We start from the raw sequence: 23629 nt of genomic DNA, 5'->3' as shown, positions 1-23629 counted from the left end.
TGTTCACAACAATCTGATTGGTTGAACGCCAAGACGCTCCACAAACGGTGATGAGCGCTCAGTGAGCAGCCACTGAGGGCAGTGATTGGCTCTTCTGTGTGTCTGTCAAAAAAGGAGTCCTTGACGGAAACGGTGATTGGTCGCACCGGCCGTCTGACAGCCACACTAGGTAAAACACAACGCGCTCTGGGCTTATTGAGCCTGCGCTAACAGAAAAGAGGAGGTTCCCCGAATAGTCATTTATTTATTTCTTTGTTTCAAGTGGGGGAAAAAAATAATAACAACAGCGATATATATCACAAGCACCTTTATTTATTATCTCTGTCCGCACACGCAAGAAAACTGGATAAGATTACGGCGGGTACTCGAAGGCCAAAGCCAAGTGGAGGAGGATGAAGCGGCGCAATGCGGACTGCAGCAAACTCCGACGGCCGTTAAAACGGAACCGAATCACCGAGGGGATATACGGCAGGTAACTTACACGGAGCCTGCTCAACGAAGGGAAATGAATGGGTTGTTTGCGTTAATACGCCTCCCTAACCTCACAGCTGCTGCCACTTCTTGACAGCCTGTTAACCTAGCCAGGCAGCTAGCTCTAGTATGTTTTCGTTATATGCTACACTAGCATGTAAGCTAACTATAGCGCTAGGCCCCAAAACAGCCTGTTTTGAGCTTTGACTCCGGCTCCATAGCACAGTTACTAATTGAATTACACTGCAGCTGACTTTTTCATGATAACTAAAGAATCCCGGGTGTTAACTGTGCGCCAGAGTCAGCTGTCACTGGCTGAAGGTGCCAAAGTTAGCTGCTTCGCTGTTAGCAGGTCCACCAGCTTATTATTGCCAACATCATCACATGAGCCTCAACGACAGTGGTGTAACATTAACCACAAACGTGTCGATAAGGCTGCTGTCACTCGCTTTTAACAGCTCTCAGTGGCTTGGCTGTGCTTCCAGTCTCCAGCTGTGTGTGGCTTCATACATATTAACGTTAAAGGCCATTTAGTTTACACACGTGGCATGAGGACCTGGAAATGTGGGGCAATGTTTGAATTATTGAACAGGTGCCTCCCCCCGACATCAGAGCACCCCCAGTGGGCCACTTTCTGGGTCTCTAGCAAATGCAGGATAAAAGCAGCAAGAGGTTAGAGCAGTGTTTATATCCCTGCTGCAGTGTGGCACCGATGTCATATCCAAATCTTCAGCTCCAGGTACACATCTTACTTCATTCTCCTACAGTCTTTGTCAGCAGAGAAATCGTCTTCCAACTTCTTGTGCCCAAGGCAAAACAAAAGTCTTGAGCCACTCCTCATGTTTTTTTTGCGTCCAAGGAGCCAGATGTACTTGTAATAGTTCTCCAGGCTTTCTGAACTTAGTTTAAAAACATTTTGCACTTTGGCTATATTTTTTTGTTTTTTTTCCCCACGTTTTCAGTCCAGTCCTTCTACTTGACCGTGTTCAGAGGAATGCCTTCCAATCTTGACCTATGAATCCTTCAAGAAAAAAATAGCTACCTAACTGAACCAGTGTTGTGTCTACAGACAACTGGCAAAAAGAAAAATTAAATTGTAAAGAAGCATGAGATGCAGACCAGATGCAGTCCCGAGAGCTGCATCTGGTCCTTCAGTTGATCGTTTAATGTTGGCTGAAGCCTTGTCAGAAATGCTGTCAGTGGAAGGGTGGCTGCCAAGAAGCCATTCTTAAGGAAGAAAAATGGGGCAAAAAGGCTGAGATATGCCAAATTACACTAGAACTGTACTTAAGATCAGTGGCAACAGCTTCATTTCTCAGGATGACAGTTATCCCTGACAGACTGCCCATCCAGTAAAAGTGTACCAGGGCAGTCATGGATTGGCTTCGCCAGAACCTGGACCTCCACATGATTGAAGCATGGTGGGATTGTCTTATGAGAGACAACAGAACACAAGGGAGCCAACATCCAGAGAAGAGCTTTGATTTTCCTCCAGGAAGCCTGGAAAACTATTTCTGAGGGCTGCTTTAAGAAATTGCAGGGATTTCTTGAAGAGCGTCCAGGCTGTGTTGAAGAATAAATTGCTACACTTCTTTCCCATTTTCCTAGCAAAATATAAATCCGGAAGGGATGGCTCTAGACTTTTGCTCAGTACTATATTTTCACATGTAGGCACTATCAAGGTTTTTTTTTTTTTTTTTTGGCTATATTTTCCCACAATCAAACACATGTTCTTGCTGCCTGGGGTTCAGGTTCTTTGCTCTGTCACAGCAGGCAGAAGAGAGATTTGGTTTCCAAGTGCCTCTTTTAAATTGCTTGGCACTGTTGTCCATCTGAAGCCATGAGATAGGAAGCTTTAGTCAGGCTTTTTTTTTTGTGCTTCTGGTGGTTTTTGTTCAAACAAGAAAGTGAGCAGTTGTACCTCCTCACAGTTTTTATTCTCACTATTATTGAGTGCATCTGATGTGAACTAATAACTATAAACTCATAATTGCTTTTTGTGCATTTATGGAAATACTTGCTTGAGAAAATCTACGCTGCAACAAATGTCATTACCAGTCTAGACTCTTAAATTTTCTTGTGTGTTTGTGTTGGAAAACAGTTTTCTGTCATTCAGGGTTTTTTGTTTTTGTTTGTAAATGTATTTCTAGTACCTTCCTGTACCTGAAGTTCCTGGTGGTCTGGGCACTGGTGCTACTGGCAGATTTTGTACTTGAGTTCAGGTTTGAGTACCTCTGGCCATTCTGGCTCTTCATCCGGAGCGTGTACGACTCCTTTAGATACCAGGGGCTGGTGAGTAGATGACTTAAAGTATGGACTACACACTGAACAACTGAAAAGATGCACAGAATTTACATAGTCTGATTTGCAGCCAAAAGAATAAAACAGTACCACACATTAAAAAAAAAAGTAACATAGATAAAAAGTAATCAGAATTTTTCAAAAATGGGTGTTCAGTCAGGTTTTAGTAGGGTCTTATGATGGAGGGGGCCTCATATGTAGGGGCAATTTCCTCTGTAGTTAATGAACAGCTACTGCAAAGGCCTGACTTCGTATATTTTTTAATCCAAACTTCTGGGGAACCAGAATCCTTTGTTCAGTTCACTGATGTGTGCGAATACAGGGCCATACCTATAGATATGATAGAACTGAAGTCACTGGAGTATTTAGCCTGTGTCGCTAACTCGGACCTGCATCACTGTGTAAAGATAGCTCAGTGTAATATTTCATATTTATAAACACAGGTGAGTGCTTCCTGCACATGGTCTCACTGATATAGTCTCAGTCTCTCAGTGAATTGTCTGTTTTTGTTTGTGTATTTTCAACCATCTTAGATGGCATAGTATCGATTCACTAGTTGACAAAACCGACGCTCTTTTTTTGGAAAGCTAGCAGTGGTCGGCAGGGACTCTCACCCTGTGACAGACTCCAACTCCACCGTATTGGACAGTAGTCGTTCATTGTGGGAGGATAAACGAAAACAAGAAACCGCTCATCCAGCTGGACTCAGCAGGAGACTCACTGTGCTATCCAGTTGGTCATATTGCCCGATTCATTTGGCAGCGCATAGCTATCCAGATCAGAAATGGCTTCACTTTTACTTTTGCATTTCCCCTTGAGACCAGCTCTTAATCACATGATTTATCTGTTAGTGAATTAAATGAGTTTTAATTGTGGAAGAGTGTTTGAATTCATTACAACATAATGGACAGTGTGTAGTAGAGGGATATTAGAAAACATAAGGGCACTCTATTTATTTTTACTGTGTTGTAACACTGACAGTGATGCCAAACATTTTTCTGAGAAACCTGATCAGTGCTTGATGGAGAAGAAGCTTTTCACACTGAAAACATGACTGCCTTTGAACATAGCCACTGGCTGGAGGAAGACTCCTGGTGATGGTGTCTGGGGACCTCTAATGAATGGAGTGAGGGAAAAGTTTCAGCATAAACAAAATAAGTTACCCCTAGTTTTTTTTGCGAATTTAAGAATTTTTGCACACTTCTTATAATGTTGCCTGCCACATGTGAACATTTGAGTCCACTCGCATGCTTCTCTGAAGTTCTGCTGCAACAAACTGCAGTTCAAGGAGGTGGAGTTCGAGTCTGTCACAGGTTTTTGGGATGTGTTTAGTTTTCCTATTTGGATGTTGGTGGTCGGATTGTGATGGTCAGCACGTCATATTTGTCCCATGTGTGAGTTATGGAGGAATATTTATTCATTCTGATCCCCCAAAGAAACTCGTGATAAACTCTGAGAGCTCGTACAGGTTTTAAAGTTCAGCAGACCACAAACTATGACCAGGCTCTATGTTTTGGAGCAAATTAAACCTGGGATGCTAAAACAAAAATCAGAATCACATTCATTTTGATGAGTATTGAGATCACAACTGATCATTCCTTTAGCTTGTTAACCAAAACTTGCTCCTCCGACAATCTTGGTTAAAGCTGACCTGCCAAAATGTTTTTTTAGGAGTGAGTCTGATTGTTAAAGAAAAGTGTTTATATGGATTTATAGCAAAAAAGTGAATGCACAATAATGTTGCGTTGAGAATTCTTGTTATTGAATGTAGATTTTGGTGTGAATTGCACAACCTTAGATCTCATATATATATATATATATATATATATATATATATATATATATATATATATATAATATATATATATATATATATATATAATATATATATATATATATATATATAATATATATATATAATATATATATAATATATATATATAAATAAAAAAGATGGTAAAATGAGCACTGACATAACCACACTCCAGGAGAAGTGTCAGACACTTGATGGGAAAATGTGGTTAGCTGGGTTGATGTACAGGTGAGAGCAGTGAGGAATAAAACAGCCTTTCAGGTTATCAGCATAAAAGTGTCAGTTCCCTGGATGTGAGGCAGTCGAGTCCTGCTACAATCTCAAAGACAACATGTTGTTCTTATCAGTAATCTTGTTTGCTGCCTCTTAGGATCAGAGCGCTCCTCTCACATACAAACAGCAGAGATCTCATCAGGCCTGCGGGCCCTTCTCTGTCCCAAATCTCCTTATTCTAACGTGAAATCATAATTTTAGTTTAGCCTCGGGGCCATTATCAGTGCTGCCGGATAGGAAGTGTTTGCTTCTCACAGAGAAGAAAGAACCAAAAATGTCATTCATTTACCACTGATGACACATTTTTAATTAAGGTAACAGGCTTTACTTATCCAACAAGTTGGGGAATTCCTAATAAATAAGGTGCGAGACAAAAGGGCTCAAAAAGGTAAAAATAAAATTACACAAAAAGAGCAATTAAATGGGAAAAAGTAAAATGAACTATGAAAACTTTGGTAACCAGCCTCTCTAATGAAACATCTGATAATGTACACTTCTTCTTCTGCCTGTGATGTTGGTAATAATCGCCTTTCCTCTGCCCAACAGGCCTTTTCAGTATTCTTTGTGTGTGTGGCGTTTACCTCGGACATCATTTGCCTCCTCTTCATCCCAGTGCAATGGCTGTTCTTTGCTGCCAGTACCTACGTGTGGGTGCAGTATGTTTGGCACACAGGTAAGGCTATGCAGTGTTGACCTTTAGGGATATTTTGTATGTTTAAAAATTAAATGTAATATTTAAAAAATTAAATCCATTTTTAAATAAATGCTGGTTGACCATATTTTTATCACAATCTTTCCTTTTGTTTGGGATTTTTTTTTTTTTTGTCCTCGGGATGTAAATGTGTGCTGTAAATCATTCACTCATGAACTGCTAAAATAACTCATCCTTTGTAGTCACGCTTATCACCACTTAAAAACAACCGTCCCTTCAGGGGAAAAGCAGGTGTGAAGGCGTTGTGCGACTCTCGGTTACTCTCTGTCGTTGTATTTACAAATAGTTGTTTCTGAGAATTTTGCACGCCATGTGTAAGCAAGCTGGCCTCTGAGGATTAGTTGTCAGTCTGATTTAGCGGGGTCCCCCTGAGCTGACCGAAGGCCGGGTGTCAGATTGAAATGTTAGTGCCAATTTGGGGCGGGGGAACTGAAACTGGCTCCCAGTTGCTTTCTGAGCTCTCCAGCCGTACTCACCAGTGACATTCAGACCGAGAGGACATCACAGGAGTATTAATATCCCCCAGCTCTCCACAGCCTAGTGGGAAATCTGTGTTTAGAGCCCCTGAAACAATGGTTACCGTCTGTATTCTGACCACCCCATGTTGGAAATCTTACTGTACTATACTGTTTTATGTGCAGTTAACAATTCACAAACATGTCCATAAACATATAAACTGTATGCTTGGGGTGGGGGGGTTTAATGGCTGACATCATTTCCATAAAAATGTGATGCTACAAACACATTCCCATCTATTTTCATGCTGATGACATTGATTAGTTGTTGAAATTCCTTCTTCAACAAGCCCGACCAACATGTTATGCATTTTCCGTGTGCACCTCTCTATGAAAAAGTTCGTGCTTTTTGCACTTCTGAAAATGTTTAAAATTGTAAATGAATCCTTAAATTATGATATTGTCTCAGAGTTTGGGTGGAAGAATCTGAGATGTTGGTCGATCCGATACTGATACCTTCAGGTATCCACAGATACAGAGTCCTGTTCTGATATCAGTGTTAAATTAATAAGCTGTGAGGGGAAGACGCTTTAGTGTTCAGCATGGTGTCTTTGGTTGTTGATCTTCTCGTCCAACACTGGTTGTGTTGAACCATGAGCCTCTACTTCAGCATTTCCTAAACCTCCTAAACTCAAATAAATACAAAAAGTTGACGCCTTAGGCACTTTTTTAAAAAAATATTTACTGCTTTGTAAATGAGTCATGCTCTCACATCTTTGTGCTGCTTTGCTTTTTCAGAGAGGGGGGTCTGTCTACCCACCGTGTCTCTATGGATACTCTTTGTGTACATCGAGGCAGCCATCAGATTCAAAGACCTGAAGAACTTCCACGTGGACCTATGTCGCCCTTTTGCTGCACACTGGTGAGCCACTGTTCTGTTACAGCTTAAGTTCACTGTCTTGAACGCAGCTAACAGATATTTTTTTAGGTAAAGATGAAAAAAAATAAGCGTATGAACTATAATGTTCACACTGCTTCATTCAGTACATAAAACCACTAAGATCATGTTTAAAAGTACACAATACATCTAAATGTGCCTTATTGTGTACTTTTAAACATGACACGTGACCAAGTCTACACGTGTAAGCATGATTCATCTGCTTACACTTAAAGAGTCTTTGTATGCAGATGTCTGCACATTTTCCTGGTGTTTCCAGGACTGCACTGATCTTTGACAGCAGGCTCCCTGTGACTCTTATTTTTAATTTGTTCTGTTCAGTCAGAGTTAAGTGAGAAAGTAGAAGGATGACAGTCAGGTTTAACTCTCGGGAAGCTTTTATTCAACTTACGGTCACGTAAGGTGTCTCCGTGTGTGAGTATGTGAGATGAAAAAGGAAAAGAATGCCTGCAAATGACAAAGCCTGACGACTCTAATTTTGATATGAGACTGGTCCAAATAAATTAATCCTGGTCCTGTTTTTATTTATTATTGTCACTGATGAATACCAAATACCAGAGGTGTGGACTCGAGTCACATGACTTGGACTCGAGTCAGACTCGAGTCATTAATTTTATGACTTTAGACTTGACTTGAAAAAATGTTCTAAGACTTGTGACTTGACTTGGACTTTTACACCAATGACTTGGGACTTGAATTGGACTTGAACCGGTTTACTTGAAAAGACTTGATATTTTACCCCAAATATAAAATTTAACATGCATATTATATAGAGATTGAAAATGTGACGTCATTCACGGGTAGAACCGCAAAGGATTCTGGGAACTCGTGGCAAGCGGTACTAGCGCACGCAGGCTTTCAATTAAAATCAGTTAAACAGCGATAAAAAGAAACACAAAAATGTCAAGAAGCCGTTGTATTATTAACTGCAATAGCCGGTCGCATGACAGCCACGGGAAGCCGACGGGTAAAGAGATCGGTTGTTATCGGATTACGTCGTTGAAGAGAAATTGTTCAAGCCATGTTTCCGAAGTAACAAAGACGCGACGGATGGCCTGGATTGCAGCCATTCAAAGACCAAATATAACGTCCCAGAACACTCCAGCTCACAGGTTAGTCTGCTCCAAGCATTTACACGAAGGTCAGTGTTTTTTAGTAGTTAATACGTCATTTTCATAACATAATTAGTGATATAGGTTACAAGCAAGTCTGGCGCTGAACAGAAATTGTCGCGCTATGCTCCTTTATTTATTGTGCATAAATAGTGAATTGTCCTGACACAATATTGCGTTTCGCTTCTGTTATTATGGTACATTGACAAAAACATATACTTTTATTCACAGGATAAAACAGGTTTTTTGTATCACTAATTGCCCAGTGCGATTACAGACTGCGGTAAAGTGAGCCGTCATTTGTGAGCCGCGGTCAAGCCAGCCGCCTTCTATCCGCGCGGTGATTACAGCATACAATATTGTTGTCACTGCTACATTTCTGTAACGCTACCAGAAATTATTTCCACTACTAATTAATTACCGTTGAGCTCAAAGGTCCTATTAATAAATGGTTAAGGAATGTGTATTTATGACGACAATTTGTGAGACTGGTAAACTTATGATACGTACGATGGTCTTTCGTTCTACACGGTGCATTTCAAGGTCCTGCACCCATCCGTCGGTAAACTGTACCTGGGCTTGTTGCAGTGACCTGAAGTTACTAAACTTCATGAGTGTATGCACTCACTCCAAGAACCGTATAATTATAAATATGCATATAAATATGCTAAGATGAGATAGCTGACTTCATCTAACTAGCAAATGTTGTCCAGGCTACGTTGGTGATACAGTTTTTTTTAATATGTATGATATTTTTGTCATGCGATTTTAAAGCTGGTCCTACAACCGCATCCAAGAATAACATGCAGCTTATCTCAGAACTGTCGGTGAAAATTATTCTTGGAGCTAGGTTTAATTGAGCTGCATTTTAAAGAGGTGCAATTTCACAATTTGTGTATATTTTCTAAGTTCACTATTTTGTCATGTGTTGAGAAAAACACAGATTTTAAAATTACATGGTCTAATATTTACATTTAGCATAACTGCAACATTATTTTTTCGTTTTTTTTTTTTTTTTTTTTAAAGACTCGAAAGGACTTGAAATTCAAAGTTTCAGACTTGTGACTTGACTCGGACTTTTACACCAGTGACTTGAGACTCGACTCTGACTTGCCTGACATTACTTGAGACTTGACTTGAGACTTGAGGATAAAGACTTGAGACTTACTTGAGACTTGCAAAACAATGACTTGGTCCCACCTCTGCCAAATACCTGCATTTGTATTTCTGTGTGAATTTATTTTTGAACTTTTTTCCCCTTTTTATGAAGTTGGCAAAGAGATTTTTGAAGTCACAAAGTGCTTCCCACACATAGATTTTACTTGGAGGTACATTAGTGTCTGCATAAGCATATTTTGACTGTTTTAATTGTTTTCATTTGGAAAAAAAAATTGGAGTAAAAAATTGTAGTAACCCTTCATCTGTGCCCAGTGACCTCATGAATGTGCGTTTTGTGTTCGTCTCCGTAGCATCGGCTACCCCGTGGTCACGTTGGGCTTCGGCTTCAAGAGCTATGTAAGCTATAAAATGCGCCTCCGGAAGCAAAAGGAGGTGCAGAAGGAGAATGAGTTTTACATGCAGCTTCTACAGCAGGCTCTGCCTCCAGAGCAACAGATGCTTCAGAGGCAAGAGCGCGAAGCCGAAGAAGGTAAGATTCAAACCTGCACACATGCAGAAATCTCGTTATGTCCTTGATTATCTTCTCACTCCGTCCATGCTGTGGTTGTTAGCTCGCTGCCCTAAGGCAGTGATTCGATTGTTCATGGCTTAAGTGGTTAGGTCTCCAGGTCTACACAGGACGTGATTCCCTTGTTGTTTATTGTTTGATAGCTGACAGAGGTGACCTTTTCATTGGTAGTTTCTCACCTTGAAATTTGTATTCCCAGGGGTTATTTCACTCACTGTTGTTTGAAGTCCCTTCATGTTGGGTCTTTGGGCTGCTAATCACTTCCCGTGTGGACGCCTTGATTGCGCTTCATTGCGAACACGGGCAGCCGAGTAGTTGTTCCAGTTTTACTTATTTGAATTCTGCCACCTGGAAGATGTATAGTAAGTGCTATAATATTAGTAAAGATGGATGAAAAGGTAAAGTCTTGTCTAGATTTAAACAGTGTGCTTCAGTCATTCAGATAAAAACAACTTTTCCATTTTGCAGTGCACTTTCCATTTTATCATTTTAATGGTTCATGTGTTTGGCGCTCTGGTACTATCAGGTAGTTCTGAGCAAAGAATGTAATGTCTGTCTGGTGATTTAGCTTGTATGGCTCAATGTGGCTCCACTCTACGACTACAAAGTTCTTTTTTTATTTTTGCTGTGAAACATGGAGGCTGATTTTAGTTTTAGAGGTTTGATCCTCTTCATATAATTTTGAACATCCTTTCTAATCACAGCTTTGGTCAAGCTCTCATTTGTTTCTCATGAATCATTTCAGTCAAATAAATCGTACGTCTTCCCTTTCTATCCAAAGTGTGTGGTCACATGTGCACCTGCCTCACAGTTTAGATAAACACTCCTTCCACTCAGTCACCACATTGGGTGTGATTAGACAGATGTGTGAGGAGCTGGTGTGAAAACGATGTGAGGTCGTAGCCACAGTCACTTTTTTCACAAATAAAACACCTGAGCCTGCTGTCAGTGTTCACAGGTGTAACAGAAAGTCCTGTTTCAGATATAACATATGGAGGCTTGCATATATACTTTATATAATGATGATGTAACAGGTAAAGAGTAAGTGCAGTATGTTCATAGTTAATGCAAATTACAGTACAAACCGTCAAGGCCAGAAGTTCAGTTTCAAACACGCAGGCAGCAAAGAGGCGGTGCCAAGAACGAGGTCGACCACAGCAACACTCGCTTCTGTGATAACAATAAAGGCTTTCAATGAAAGCATTGAGAGAGTTTAATGAGCACACATGTTCATCTGCATGCATGCAGGTGAACTGCTGCTATTAACTTTGCCTGAATTTTTGTAGCCGTTGCATGTCACTCAGCTAGAGCTCAGTGAAAATATACGAGGGTCGAGCAAAACCGATCTGTTGGACATAAATGGACTTTTAACCCTCTGGAGTCGACGGATGCGCCGGCGTGTCCAGATCACGTAACAGATTTAAGATTATGTATCAACAAGACCCAGCCTCACTGAGACTCTGTTTAAACACGTGTTGAAAGTGCAGACTTCAAACTATGTACCAGTTTTTACATTTTGTTGATAGGCCAATAAACCAGACTTACGATAAATAATTTAAACTCAGCTTTTTCCTGAAAACTGTCTCATTTGGTGCAGGAAGAAACTGTATAACAGTTTTCTAAGGATAGCCTCTTTACTATTGGTGAAAAATGCATCAACCAATCAGAAAATTACATGCCAACACCACCATGTGGTTGCTGAGGAAGAGGGGAAAATTGTGGGAATGATAGTGGTGAAAGGGAGACGAGTTTTGAGATTTGAGAGTTTAGTGACATTTAATTGTTTGCAGTGTGTAGTCGGTGTGTAATGTGGACTTTTTTTTTTTTTTTAAATTTGTTTTGTGTGTCAAAACAATGCGGCTGCTGCTGAATGTCACAGACTCTGGCCAGAAAGCCACTGGAGACAGATTGAAATGTAAACGCTGTCTCCAGGTGGACATCAGGAGTAGATACACCCTGGAGGTGTCAGGCTTGCAATGTCCCCCTCTATCTTGTCGTGGACAGGAACTATTATTTTGGGAGTAGTGCAAATAATATGTGTGGAATCTTATTGCGACGCCTGATTTTTAGAGCTGTGCGATATGACCAAAATCTCATATCCCGATATAAGACATTTATCGTCCTGACAACGATATATATCACAAACATTTTACTTTATATAAAATATTTTCTGTAAATTCTGTGAATCTCGGGCAAGTCGACTTACGTGAAGTGTTTTCAGCTGGGCGTTGTGTACCTGGAATTGAGTGTTAAATAATTTGAAACTGCCGCAACTTTCTTTGTGAGCATTTTTTACACGGCGTGCTGCTGCGGGGAAAAGCCCGCTCTAAGGTTTATTTTCTAGCACCTGACGGCTCTTTTTAGCTTCTCGCCCGTAAATACTCTGCATACTATTTCACGTGATTCAGTTTATTTTGAAAAATCTCAACAGAATCTTCAGCTTTATTTTGAAAAATTTATGTGGAAAATAAACAAGCGGATGGCGGAGCCAAGCGATGGTTTTACCGTCGTTGTTGCTAACGACAACGCATAAAAACAGTCGCTTGTCCGTCCGTAGTGTGGTTATTTTAAATATAAGACAAAGATAGAAGTTTAAGAAATTCTACAGTGACCATCAAAACGATGCTGTAAACAGTTTATTTTGCTACACCACGAGGCAAACTAGGAAATGACAGACGTTTTCATATCGTCATCCGATATATATCGTTATGTCGAACAGCCTTACCTGATTGTTTTGTAAGTAGTTGAAAGAACTGACTGAATTTGAATGTAAATTGTTGTAGTTAACTTTAGCTAACCGTTAGCCAGGTTTGTACATATATTTGAAGTTTACATTGTATATTTGCATTTAAAGTCAGGTTTAGTTCACTAAACATGTTTGTGGTTTTCACAGTAAAAAAAAAAAAAAAATTTCGTTTTTTGTGCCATTTTCGGTCCATTGTGTTAATACAGTCTGTCGAAATAGTCCAAAGTCTCTCACACAGCAAGGTAAATGGGTTTATAGGTTAAATATGAAGATAAAATCAAAAGTATTTCTACCCTTGACCCCTGAGGGTTAACGTGTTGTGATTTACGTACCATCACACCTCTAATACACATGAATATTCACATAAACATTGCTGTGTTTCTGTGCTCCCACAGCGGCGACGGCAGCTAAAGGTATATCTGAAGTGGACACACCTCCAGTGTCACAGAATGGCGCCCCAGTCAATAAAAAGACATTGGCACAACTGCCGGAGCTAGAATATAGAGAAAAAGGGAAAGAGGGACGAGGGGAAGCTAAAAAACAGCATAACAGCATCCTGCCATCATCAGTGGACTCTAAACTCCAGGAGATGGAGTATATGGAGAACCATATGAATAACAAGAGACTGAACACAGAGCTGGGCAGTACAGAGAACCTGCTCCTTAAAGAGGACAACAATTCCTCCTCCTCTTCTTCTTCCTCATCGTCGTCCTCCAAAAATTGCAAAAATGCCAGCAGCAACACTGCGGCGCTTAACTCCTCGCCCCGCGGCCACAGCACCACCAACGGCAGCGTCCCCACGCCCACGTCGTCGTTTGCGGGGAAGAACGAGAAGAAGCACAAGCTACTGATGAAAGGAACGTCGGGCGGCTCCCACAGGGACCCCACCGACAACTGCATCCCCAACAACCAGCTCAGCAAGCCGGAAGCACTGGTTCGGTAAGAAGACACAGACATGGTTTATATTCATAAATGCACCGTTCTGACCTCATCAGCGATATCAGGAGTGAAGCTTCTTTTAAGGATTTCGCCCGACACTGAGGGAAAGCGGCTTATGAGGTTTATTTCAGCCGAGTTCAGTTTTAGCCTCCAGAACATTAATCAGGGAAGGTTGTCTCGTAAAAAGTTTAGCAACTAACTGATTTTTATCTCCAGAGGCAGAACTGGGATCGAAGTGCCGAGCTCGAACTTTAATTTAAGGGATTTAACAAAAGCATCAAATTAACTGTTTACAGATTATTAACATTTGTGTACATATGCAGTAACTTCCTGCTTTTTTCATTTAGCATTCACTGAGATGGTGTACAGAAGAAAACTTTATTTTACCAGTTATTCACGGACCTGACTATATTTTATTTATTTATTTATTTTTTGCTTGTTTTGTATAATTTTTAAAATGATTTTTTACTGGTTTGCTGATATTAACACATCTCCCTGTGATCCATGGTTTCATGTAAAATAGTTTGAAAATGGCAAAAATTTTATTCACGATGATTACGAGTTAAGGCCACTTTTCAAAACGTTGCACGTTTGTTGAACTGTCCTGTTCTTTTCTCCTCATCAGACATCTGACCCTCGTTTTATTCTTCCCACTGACTAAAAGAAACCCGCCTTCTTCATTCACTTAGGAGGAGAGTCAGAGGTTTTAGAGAGAAGTTCCCTTGTGTAAAGGAATGAGAAAAATAAAAGTCACAGATAGAGGGCAGGGTTTCTCAAATGTTTTTTTTTCCTCAATCATCTTGATTTTATTATTGCTGTGGCTTTAACTGCACCTGAATTTAAATGTTGCTGTGCTTCTCAAACTTTGATTTTTGTTGTGTTTCCTTCTCGTGACCTCTGTGTGTTTCTCACCTCTTGTCATGCTCCTGCCCGGGACAGACTGGAGCAGGATGTCAAGAAGCTGAAGGCGGACCTACAGGCCAGCCGGCAGGTGGAGCAGGACCTGCGCAGCCAGATCGGCTCACTGGGCAGCGCCGAGCGCTCGATACGCACCGAGCTGGGCCAACTGCGGCAGGAGAACGAACTGCTGCAGAACAAGTGAGTGGTGCTGCTGCCATCGTGGAGGAGAGTTAAAAACAAACAAACATAAAGAAAACAACTGGGTGAAGGAGCGCGGTGGGGGTTTGCATCGAGAACTTTAGGTTTTGTCTAATAAAATAATAATAAAAATAAAAGTCCCCTAAAAATCTACAGTAAATGTTTGGTAGGGTTGCCTCTGAGGTTTGCCTTCCAGACGTCCTGGGTGGCTGTAGCTCAGGCAGTAGAGCAGCTCATCTACTGATCGGAAGGCTGGTGGTTCCTGGCTTCCCCCAGTCTGCATGCCAAATATCTTTGGGCAAGATACGAACCCCAAATTGCTCTCCGATGCATCCATCGGAGTATGAATGTGTGTGTGAATGTTAGTTAGAAAGCACTAAGAAAATGCGCTTTTATTAATGGGTGAATGCACAAGTTGTGTAAAGCGCTTTGAGTGCTCAGAAGTGTAGAAAAGCACTATATAAGAACCAGTCCATTTACCATTTACCTTAGGGTCTCACTTCCTGTTGTGCTAACAAGCTGCTCTGTGGCTTTTGTGCTCCTGTAGGCTCCATAATGCTGTGCAGGCAAAGCAGAAGGACAAACAGACAGTGGGCCAACTGGAGAAGAGGCTCAAAGTGGAGCAGGAGGCCCGAGCTGCCGCCGAGAAGCAGCTCTCAGAGGAGAAGAAGAGAAAGAAGTTAGAGGAGGCCACAGCAGCCAGAGCAGTAGCACTAGCAGCAGCATCCAGGTGTGTACACATCTGGCTCACCAGCTCTGTTACTTGTGGTTTGCTGTGGGCCTCGAGGGTCATTCACCATTCTTTGTGTTTCCCATTGCTCTCAGAGGGGAGTGCACAGACACGCTACGGCGGCGGATCACCGAATTAGAAACGGAGTGCAAGAAATTAACAATGGACATCAAGCTAAAGGAGGACCAGATCCGAGAGCTTGAGTTAAAAGTGCAGGTACAGGTTTGAGAAATTCACTGTTTGGTTTGACGTATGAGTCCATCAGAGGCTTGGGTCTTTTCACATGCTTCTTTTTACAGTCTTGTGTGCACGGCCACTTCTGCTTTGGGTCTGGTAGCAGCCATCATTGAAAAGTGCGACAGGAAAGTGGAAGTGAGGAAGCAAAATGTAACGTCTGTCATGATGAAGCACTTTGTGCAGAATCTCCAAAAGTTGATTCTGTTCATCTGGACGTAGCGTTTTGTGGGAGAAACGTTTCGTCACTCATCTCATTGTTCCTTCAGTGGGCTGGTTTCAGTCATTATGCAAATGTACTGTTTATAAGGTTGGGGAAAACTGCAGTCAGCCTAGACTGAAGACGTCACTTAGATGAGTGACTAAACGTTTCTCCCACAAAACGCTACGTCCAGATGAACAGAATCAACTTTTGGAGATTTACTTTACTGGATGATTGAGAATGCATCAAGAGATTTTGTGCAGGATGAAATTATAAAGTTTTAGATGTTTCTGAGTGTCAGGGTGATAAAAGACTGCAGCAGAAATACTAGCCTGGTCTGTTAAATCTATAATAAAGTTATAATAAAGTCCACATATATGCGTTATCGTTTTGGCCTCCCATCCACACTGAGACTGTGTTTTCGCTGATGGAAAACGCAGCGTTTTCAAAGCGCTCCTGAAAACGCATGCATTTGAAAACGGTGCTTTCACATTGCAGTGTGGACAGTGAAAACGCAGACTTTCTAAAACGATGACGCATGTTAGTCATATGATGCAGCCATGTGACCAATGAAACTAAGATAGCGGAGGGCATTATACAGCAGTTGTTTTGTTTGCTCTCAATTTTGACAGCCCTATTAAAGACTAATATCAGTCTGTACATGCTTCAGATAGCTTTTCTTCAAATTCTTCAACTCTGTCTCGCTTTTGCAACTTTGTACTTTTGTGTTACTCGCAGCAACAACTCCACCTCATTATTAGTCCATTTAAAAAAACTCGGTGCTTTTCCTCAACATTTTGCCACGACGTTTCAAAGAGCCGGAAAGTAAATAAACGGCAGACAGAAATGAGGCAGGTCGAATCTTCTTGTGTTTCACGCATGCGCAGTACTGGAACGTAAGCATTTTCACCCGTTTCAATGTGGACGCGCAACTGTGTGAAAACGTGGAGCATTTTCAGACGAAAACAGTTTTCAAATCTACCCGGGCTAGTGTGGACGTAGCCTAAGTGTGCCTCCTCGCAAACATCCATTGAGCTGTGTTGGAATTAACATAACAAAGTGACTTGTTGGATCTTTTCAGTTGTCCCACAAAAAAAGCTGCTGGAATATCAGGTGTGAAAAACCTCCAAACTGCTGACCCTTTCTGCAAACACACTCCCCTCCTGACCCCCACTGTTTCCCTGTCCATCTTTTAGGAGCTTCATAAATATAAAGAAAACGAAAAAGACACAGAGGTGCTGATGTCAGCGCTGTCAGCCATGCAGGACAAGACCCAGCACCTGGAGAACAGCCTGAGTGCAGAGACCAGGATCAAACTGGACCTCTTCTCTGCACTCGGGGACGCCAAGAGGCAGCTGGAGATCGCACAAGGTTCACAAAAGTTCACAGTCCTCAGAGTTGTTCTTTTTTGTTTTTGTTTTAAATGTCTCAGGCTGACTTGTTAAAATCTGTTTTCAGGTCAGATCCTGCAGAAGGACCAGGAGATCAAAGACCTGAAGCAGAAGATAGCAGAAGTGATGGCCGTCATGCCCAGCATCTCCTACACAGCCGACACCAGCAGCATGACCCCCGTGGCCCCCCACTACTCCTCAAAGTTTATGGACACCAATCCCTCCAGCCTGGACCCCAACGCCTCCGTTTACCAGCCTCTCAAAAAGTGAACCCCCCCCCCTCCACCTCGCCATCCATCTTCCTGTCCTTTTTACTGCTCCTGCAGGCCCGCAACCTCGTGGCTGAGAACCTGAGGGTTTTTTTGTTTGTTTTTGTTTGGGTTTTTTTTGGTTTGGTTCTCTCCTTGCCAGGTCAGAAGGATGTTGTATTGTGTGACTGTATTTGTTGTAGTTAAAACAAAAGAAAACTTAAAAAACAAACAAACTTGAAAATCCCACATCAGCTAGGAAGCCCCAGTTTTTCTTTTAAGTGTCTAGTGAAACCTCACAGAATCGAGGATCGCTCTCACTCCTCACCTCCGGGGAGCAGTTGCTGTATTTTTCTTTTCTTTTTGGGTTTATCATTCCCTCCACAAACTGGAAAACGGAGCCCTCCTTGATTCTACAGCCTGACTTGTAATCCAAATTAATTTTAACAGCTGTTCTCCCGAGATAGCATCAGAGGAATGTAATGCACTCATGACACCAACTCGACCTCTTTTATTTAAAAAGAAAAAACAATTTGGACACCAAATTGACCCTGCTCTAAGCTGCGTTGGGGATGTGCTGGCGGTAAACAGTTTTTAAGCTGTCTAAACTGGATTTGTTCTTTGTTTTTTGTTTGAAAGGGGGTAAAAAGTGACAGCAGTTTGGTTTTCCCTCTTCATTCCCACACCCAGTTGCAGAAACAAGTCTGCTTTCCACTGCTCTGCATAATCCTGCATCACGATTCATGATCACAGTGCCTTGAGGACATGAGTTTAATGAGATGCTGCCCGAACCTTCCGAATGCGTTGAAGCATCTGGCTAAGCTGGAAGAGATCAGTTTAGTGGGACTAAAAACACAGATTTGTTGATCGTTGTGCTCTCTGGACGGCAGCCTTGTAATAAAATCAATCAGATATGTTTGACAGCAACATATTCGAGTCACTCTGACAGACGAACCCCCAAATGCTTTGGTTTAGCTGCTGCCCCCCTCTTTTCTTTTCTCACTGTGGAAAGCACACGTTGCTGTTTGAAAGGGAAAACTGTAAAGATGGACTGTGCAATGTAAAAAAAAAAAAAAAATGTAAAAAAAGGAGTTGAGTTAATTTAATTAACTTCCACTTTGGTTTGTGTGCCAAGACTGGAATTCCTGTGTTGAAGAATGTACTGTGAATGCATTGGCTAACACTTTAACAGCGGTTTCTGTTAAGGAGTCTATGGGCAGTGGTGACCTGTGGTGTAGTAGAGGAAGGTGTATAGTTGACAGTAAGGGACTAGAAGTTCGTGAATGTCACCGTATTTGCAGCATCTGGCGAGTGGCTGCTTTTTCTTTTCCTCCTGTTTCTACTCTTCTCGCAGTTTTCCCGCAGGGAGAGAAGGAAGTTCTCGAGTCTGATGTGGTTTCACCGTCATTGTTGTGCGTGTGGTTTTCACCTTACTGTGTATGGAGACGCTTGTTTTTTCTTTCTTTTCTCACTCGCTCAGATTGCTGTCATTGGCTTCTTGGAAAATGTTGTGACAAATTTACATTTTAGTTGGTTGTTTGTTCAGCTGAATGTGGAAAGAATAGATTTTGTTTTTGTTTTCTTTGCCCAAAGTCACAGTTCGGTTGCCCCCCACCCTCCCTCTCTACCCCTCCTCCAGGTCTGACCTTGGCTGCGCTCTCGCTCTGTGAGGTTTACAAGAAATAAACTTTTTTTTTCTTGCAAACTGACTTCTCTCTTCTTGGTGTTGTTAATTTAACGTGTTTGCAGAGGTAAAACCAACCTGACAGCTTTGATGTCAGTTTCCCTCGGCTCGATCTCTCGATGTTTAAAATATTAAACCTCGAAGCTGCTGTGTGCTCTTCAGGCGCACTTTGCCTCAGTTTCATCAGTTTGCGTATTTGTTTAAAAAAAAAAAATAAATAAAATCTCTCTGAGGGTCCATGCAGCTTTTTAAAGGTGTACACTTTCACCCTCTTAGTCGAACTCACAGCAATCTGCACAAAAAATATTTGGAGCTTTTTTTTTTTTTTTTGTAGTTTTGCCTCTGTTACATCACCACAGTGGATTTTAAACCAAACAATCAAGATGTGATTTAAGTGCAAACTTCAGCTTTAAGGGGTTTAATTAAAGTTTTGCATAAACTGTTCAGGAATCACAGACATTATATACAGTCCCCCATTTTTCAGAGGATCAGGCATTAGACTGACGGGGGTCTGACAGAGAGGGGAGTTCAGTTTTGTCATTTCATGACAAATTAAGCAGATAAAATGATCGGGAGTCGATTCCAGGTCACTTGAATTCTCACTATGACATCCAAAGAGATCAGCGCAAGTGAGAGAGGCCAACATGAGAGGAAGAACTACAGAAAGGACCAATTTAAGAGTCTGAATGCACTGACCAACTCAGATAACCCATATGGAAAAGATATATATATAAATCTTATAAAGTTTGTATCTGTCTTGTGCGAAACTTGTATGAAAAGCATACAAGAGTGAAAACAGATATAAGATACCTTGAAAAATTATATAATGAAACTTGTATGTTTTGGATACTTACTAAAAGAATATATGAAAGTAATGAGAAAGTGGCCACTTTCATGAGTAAATCATGTAAGTTTTTACTTTTTCTTTTCCATATGGGAAGACGAAAGAAAGAAGAAGAAAACTAAAGTGCGTGATCACAGAATTCTTTCCTTGGTAAAGACAAACATGTTGTAGTTGCATCATTGTCAAAGTGGACAGTCAAAAGATACCTTCATGAATGGGGGGAAAAAACAAAAGTGCAAACCACTGGTTACACTGACAAACACGAAGAACAGATTAAACTTTGCCAGGAAAAGAAAATCCTAAACAGTTCAGAACAAGAACATTTGGAGGGATGAAACAAAGATGAACTTGTACCAGAGTTATATGAAAAAGGAGAAAAGCTGCTCATGCACATGTATGTCTGCCAGTGTGAACGGGTGATGAGCCAAAGCAACCCGAGTTTCTCAAAGGAAAGGAACGGCAAATTCTTCAGTTACATGATCTCAAACCAACACGGCAGCGTTTGATTTAATAAACAGAAAACGGAAGGCTGAGAGATCAGTGTAAAAACTTGCTGTGGCTCCTTTGTTATTTTGGAGTTTGCCCAAATGCACCATCTCCCTTTTACCACTAGAAGGCAGTGTCAGTCTGATCAGTGATCACTTCTCTCCACACGAGTTCTGCTCATTCACTCTGCAAATAATCATTATATTCCCCTCTTTTTAAGACCATAAATCACATTTTATTCTGATAAAAGAGTTGGTTATTATTATTTATGCTTATTTATGGTAATAATTTGAGATGGACATTCTTTGGCCACAAAAAGAGGGAAAAGCTGGTCATTAAAATGATCATTTCTTGCAGGACTGGATGAGTCGTTTCTCTACCTAAATATGGACACGTGAGGGATGCCTTTGCTTTCCTGACCTTTGGCCCTGGAAGTTCATTCAGATCAGGAATGACACTTCCTGAGGTTTGTGGGGGTTAAGATTCCCGCTGTCAATGTCAAGCACCCCTAATTTCAAACAGACGCCCTCTCAGGAAGTGTCACGTGCCAAGCTTCCTGAGATATGTTTGATCAACCCGTGCATTGAGACTAACTGTGCTTAGATTGGTAATAAATCTGTTTTTAAACCCATCTGCTCCATGCTCTTCCACTTCCTGTTTAACAGGGTCAAACGTGGAACTGGCAAATTATGATCATTAGAAATTGCCCACAGTGCCATTAAGCATCTGAAATCTACAGTTAATCCTCCCGTTTGAAGGGAAGGAGGCATAAATAAGATAAAATGCAGATAAAGCTTCTCTTGAGTTACTCGGTTTGACATTTTTTTTCTTGATTGAAAACACTTTCACCCTAAAGGATTAGAAAAAGATTATTTTTGCAGACGATCACTGAAGCTTTGGTGAGCTTGCAGCAGAAACACTCCCATGCTTGCTCTGAGGGTTGCTTACTTGTGTTTGTCCTCATGTATAATTAAACTGTGTGTGTTTTGGCTCTTATACTCACCTTCAGAGTGAAGAACCAAAACATGCGTCTTCTCTCTCCTCTGGCAGAAACTCTCTGATCTTTCTTCTCCAACTAGTACTGCTGCTTCCTTAAAAGCCAGGCTTCGTGCTGCATGCTTCAGTTTACAGTCACTCTTTGTCCCATTGCATGGAGGCACAGTTGTATCTGCTAACAAAGAAACAGTGATTTAAAAGGAATTCACCTGCCTGAGCACAGAGGGACTTAAAGCAGTGATCAGTCTCTCTAGAAACTATTTTTTATGCTGTGTTGTAACTTAAAACTGAGCTTTAGATTGCACCTGAGGACGCTGTGGCCAGTTAAACTGTCATCTCCCATGAAATCTGGTACTGCTGGATTTTTTTGCGAGCCAAACCCTCGAGTGATTCACACACAGGGCGGTGATGTAAGCTCAGTGAAACTCACCAGAGAAATGTAGCTCTGCGACTACAGGAACCAATATGAGACAACATTCCTAATGTCAATCAGCATGTTTGCTAGAGATGCTCTGCACTGTATTTTATCTGGGCCTCAAAAATGATTGAGGTTAGAAAAAGATTCCACTTTTTGGTTTCACTTTCTCACAGAAAGTGTTCAAATTGGGTTTTTTCATCACAAGGAAAGATTACACCAGTCTACAGTCATAATGCATCTGAAGGTACTTTTTTGAGTCAATGAAAAAGACAAATAATGCTTAAAGTTTGTGGTTTGGTTTAGTTTTGATGGCATGCTCCTGGATCATTTCTTAAATGACACCAGAAATGACTAAAACACACCTCTGAGTTTTTGCAGCAATGGCCGAAATTGCCATTACCTGTACTAATCTTCACATGGCCACTCTGTTGTGTTGACATTGGTCTTGTATGAATTCTAAATGCAATTATCTGTTTGACTTTTGACTTCTTCTGTTTGGCCTTGGATTTGACCTTCCTGGTAGCAGGAAAAAGTACATATGAAATCGCCTATTTTATATACAAAGCAGGCAGCTTCTGAAAAGATGTTGACCAGTGTAATAAAACCAAGGGTCACAAAGGGTGAATTTTAAATTTCAAATGCCAGAATTGTTGCTGGATCTTCGCAGAAGTCTTATCCATGGAGCTAACTTTGGAGAAAACCAAAGAAGAACAATAAAAGGGTCAGAGGTCATAGAGGTTTGTTAAATGCACTCTTGAGCATCACTGCCAGTTACAGGTTTATACCAAAAAGTATATTTTTTTGAATTTTGTCTGAGCCTGGTTCTGTGGAGGTTTCTTCCTGTTAAAAGGGAGTTTTCCTTCCCACTGTTACCAAAGCACTTGATCACGTCATCTGATTGTTGGGGTTTCTGTGTTTTTCTGTATTAATGTATGGTCTCTACAATATAAAGCACCTTGAGGCAACTGTTGTTGTGATTTGGTGCTATACAAATGAACTGACTTGATTTATATTTTGTGGAAAGTTTTCAGATTTATCAGTTTAATTTAGTGAAACACACACTATGAGACTACTTTATGATACTCTTTATAACCGCCTCTTTCTGTCCTTGAAAATTCCCAGAACATACCTTTAACTATTAACTATTGGTTAAACATGTGGCCTGGGGGGTCCAGAACTGGCCCAACAAAGGGTCCAATTCGACCCAAGAGATTTCTCGAAAAATGTGAAAAGATCACAAAGAAGGACATAAATTTTGTCCTTTTGTTTTGCCTTTCTTACTGACAAAGACACAATTTGTGGCCTGGCACACTACACCAAAGTAAGAAAGAGATAAACCAAAACATGACGAACACTTCCTGCTTTTCACTATTTTGTGTGGAAATTTGATTTTCTTTGATTTATGTTAGTGGCATTTCTTTATTTAAAAACATGGGCGTATTATTGAACTTGCACTTCTTCTTTTTAAGAATCTCAGACATTAAATATGGACACATATAGTTAAACTTCCTTACCCTGACAGAAAGTGGAACATGTTGGAAGTGGTTATAGGTTATTAGCTTATAACCACAAGGTTATTGGTTATTTTACCCATCTGAGCCACTTGAGATCAAACTGGGCAGTGTGTAAGTTATGATGTAAAATGTGTTTAACAGCTCTGATTTAGAGATAAGTAGTGGTTGATCTGACTTTTAGAAGAAATGTGAAGAATTTCTTTCTGAAACTGAGCTGGAATATGAAGTACTAAAGTACTAAAACGAACGTGTTCACATGATTTTAAAGGAGTACTTCAGGGAACACTACTGGTTCATCCACAGCTTTAAGAACTCCA

General features: G+C 40.9%; 1 protein-coding gene across 1 annotated transcript; it reads left to right on the top strand.

Moving 5' to 3' along the window:
• Positions 1-144: 144 nt before the first annotated feature.
• Positions 145-19079, top strand: maco1b (macoilin 1b). Its single transcript, XM_082517171.1, has 11 exons — positions 145-472; positions 2622-2763; positions 5405-5531; positions 6824-6947; positions 9565-9743; positions 12924-13467; positions 14407-14565; positions 15113-15295; positions 15391-15511; positions 16928-17102; positions 17190-19079. Exons 1-11 carry the CDS (start codon positions 393-395, stop codon positions 17390-17392), a joined length of 2037 nt encoding a protein of 678 aa, XP_082373297.1. The 5' UTR covers positions 145-392; the 3' UTR covers positions 17393-19079.
• The last annotated feature ends 4550 nt before the right edge of the window (positions 19080-23629 follow it).

This window comes from Aulonocara stuartgranti (genome assembly GCF_965226115.1).
Source record: "Aulonocara stuartgranti genome assembly, chromosome: 19".
NCBI lineage: Eukaryota > Metazoa > Chordata > Actinopteri > Cichliformes > Cichlidae > Aulonocara > Aulonocara stuartgranti.
This window is presented reverse-complemented; position numbering and strand designations above follow the sequence as displayed.

Bases quoted from the DNA above. Each gene is read 5' to 3' on its own strand.
- maco1b (XM_082517171.1), top strand. From the start codon at position 393: ATGAAGCGGCGCAATGCGGACTGCAGCAAACTCCGACGGCCGTTAAAA. The intron at 2,764-5,404 runs GTGAGTAGATGA...TCTGCCCAACAG, and splicing joins CCTTTAGATACCAGGGGCTG to GCCTTTTCAGTATTCTTTGT. The intron at 9,744-12,923 runs GTAAGATTCAAA...GTGCTCCCACAG, and splicing joins AGAGCGCGAAGCCGAAGAAG to CGGCGACGGCAGCTAAAGGT.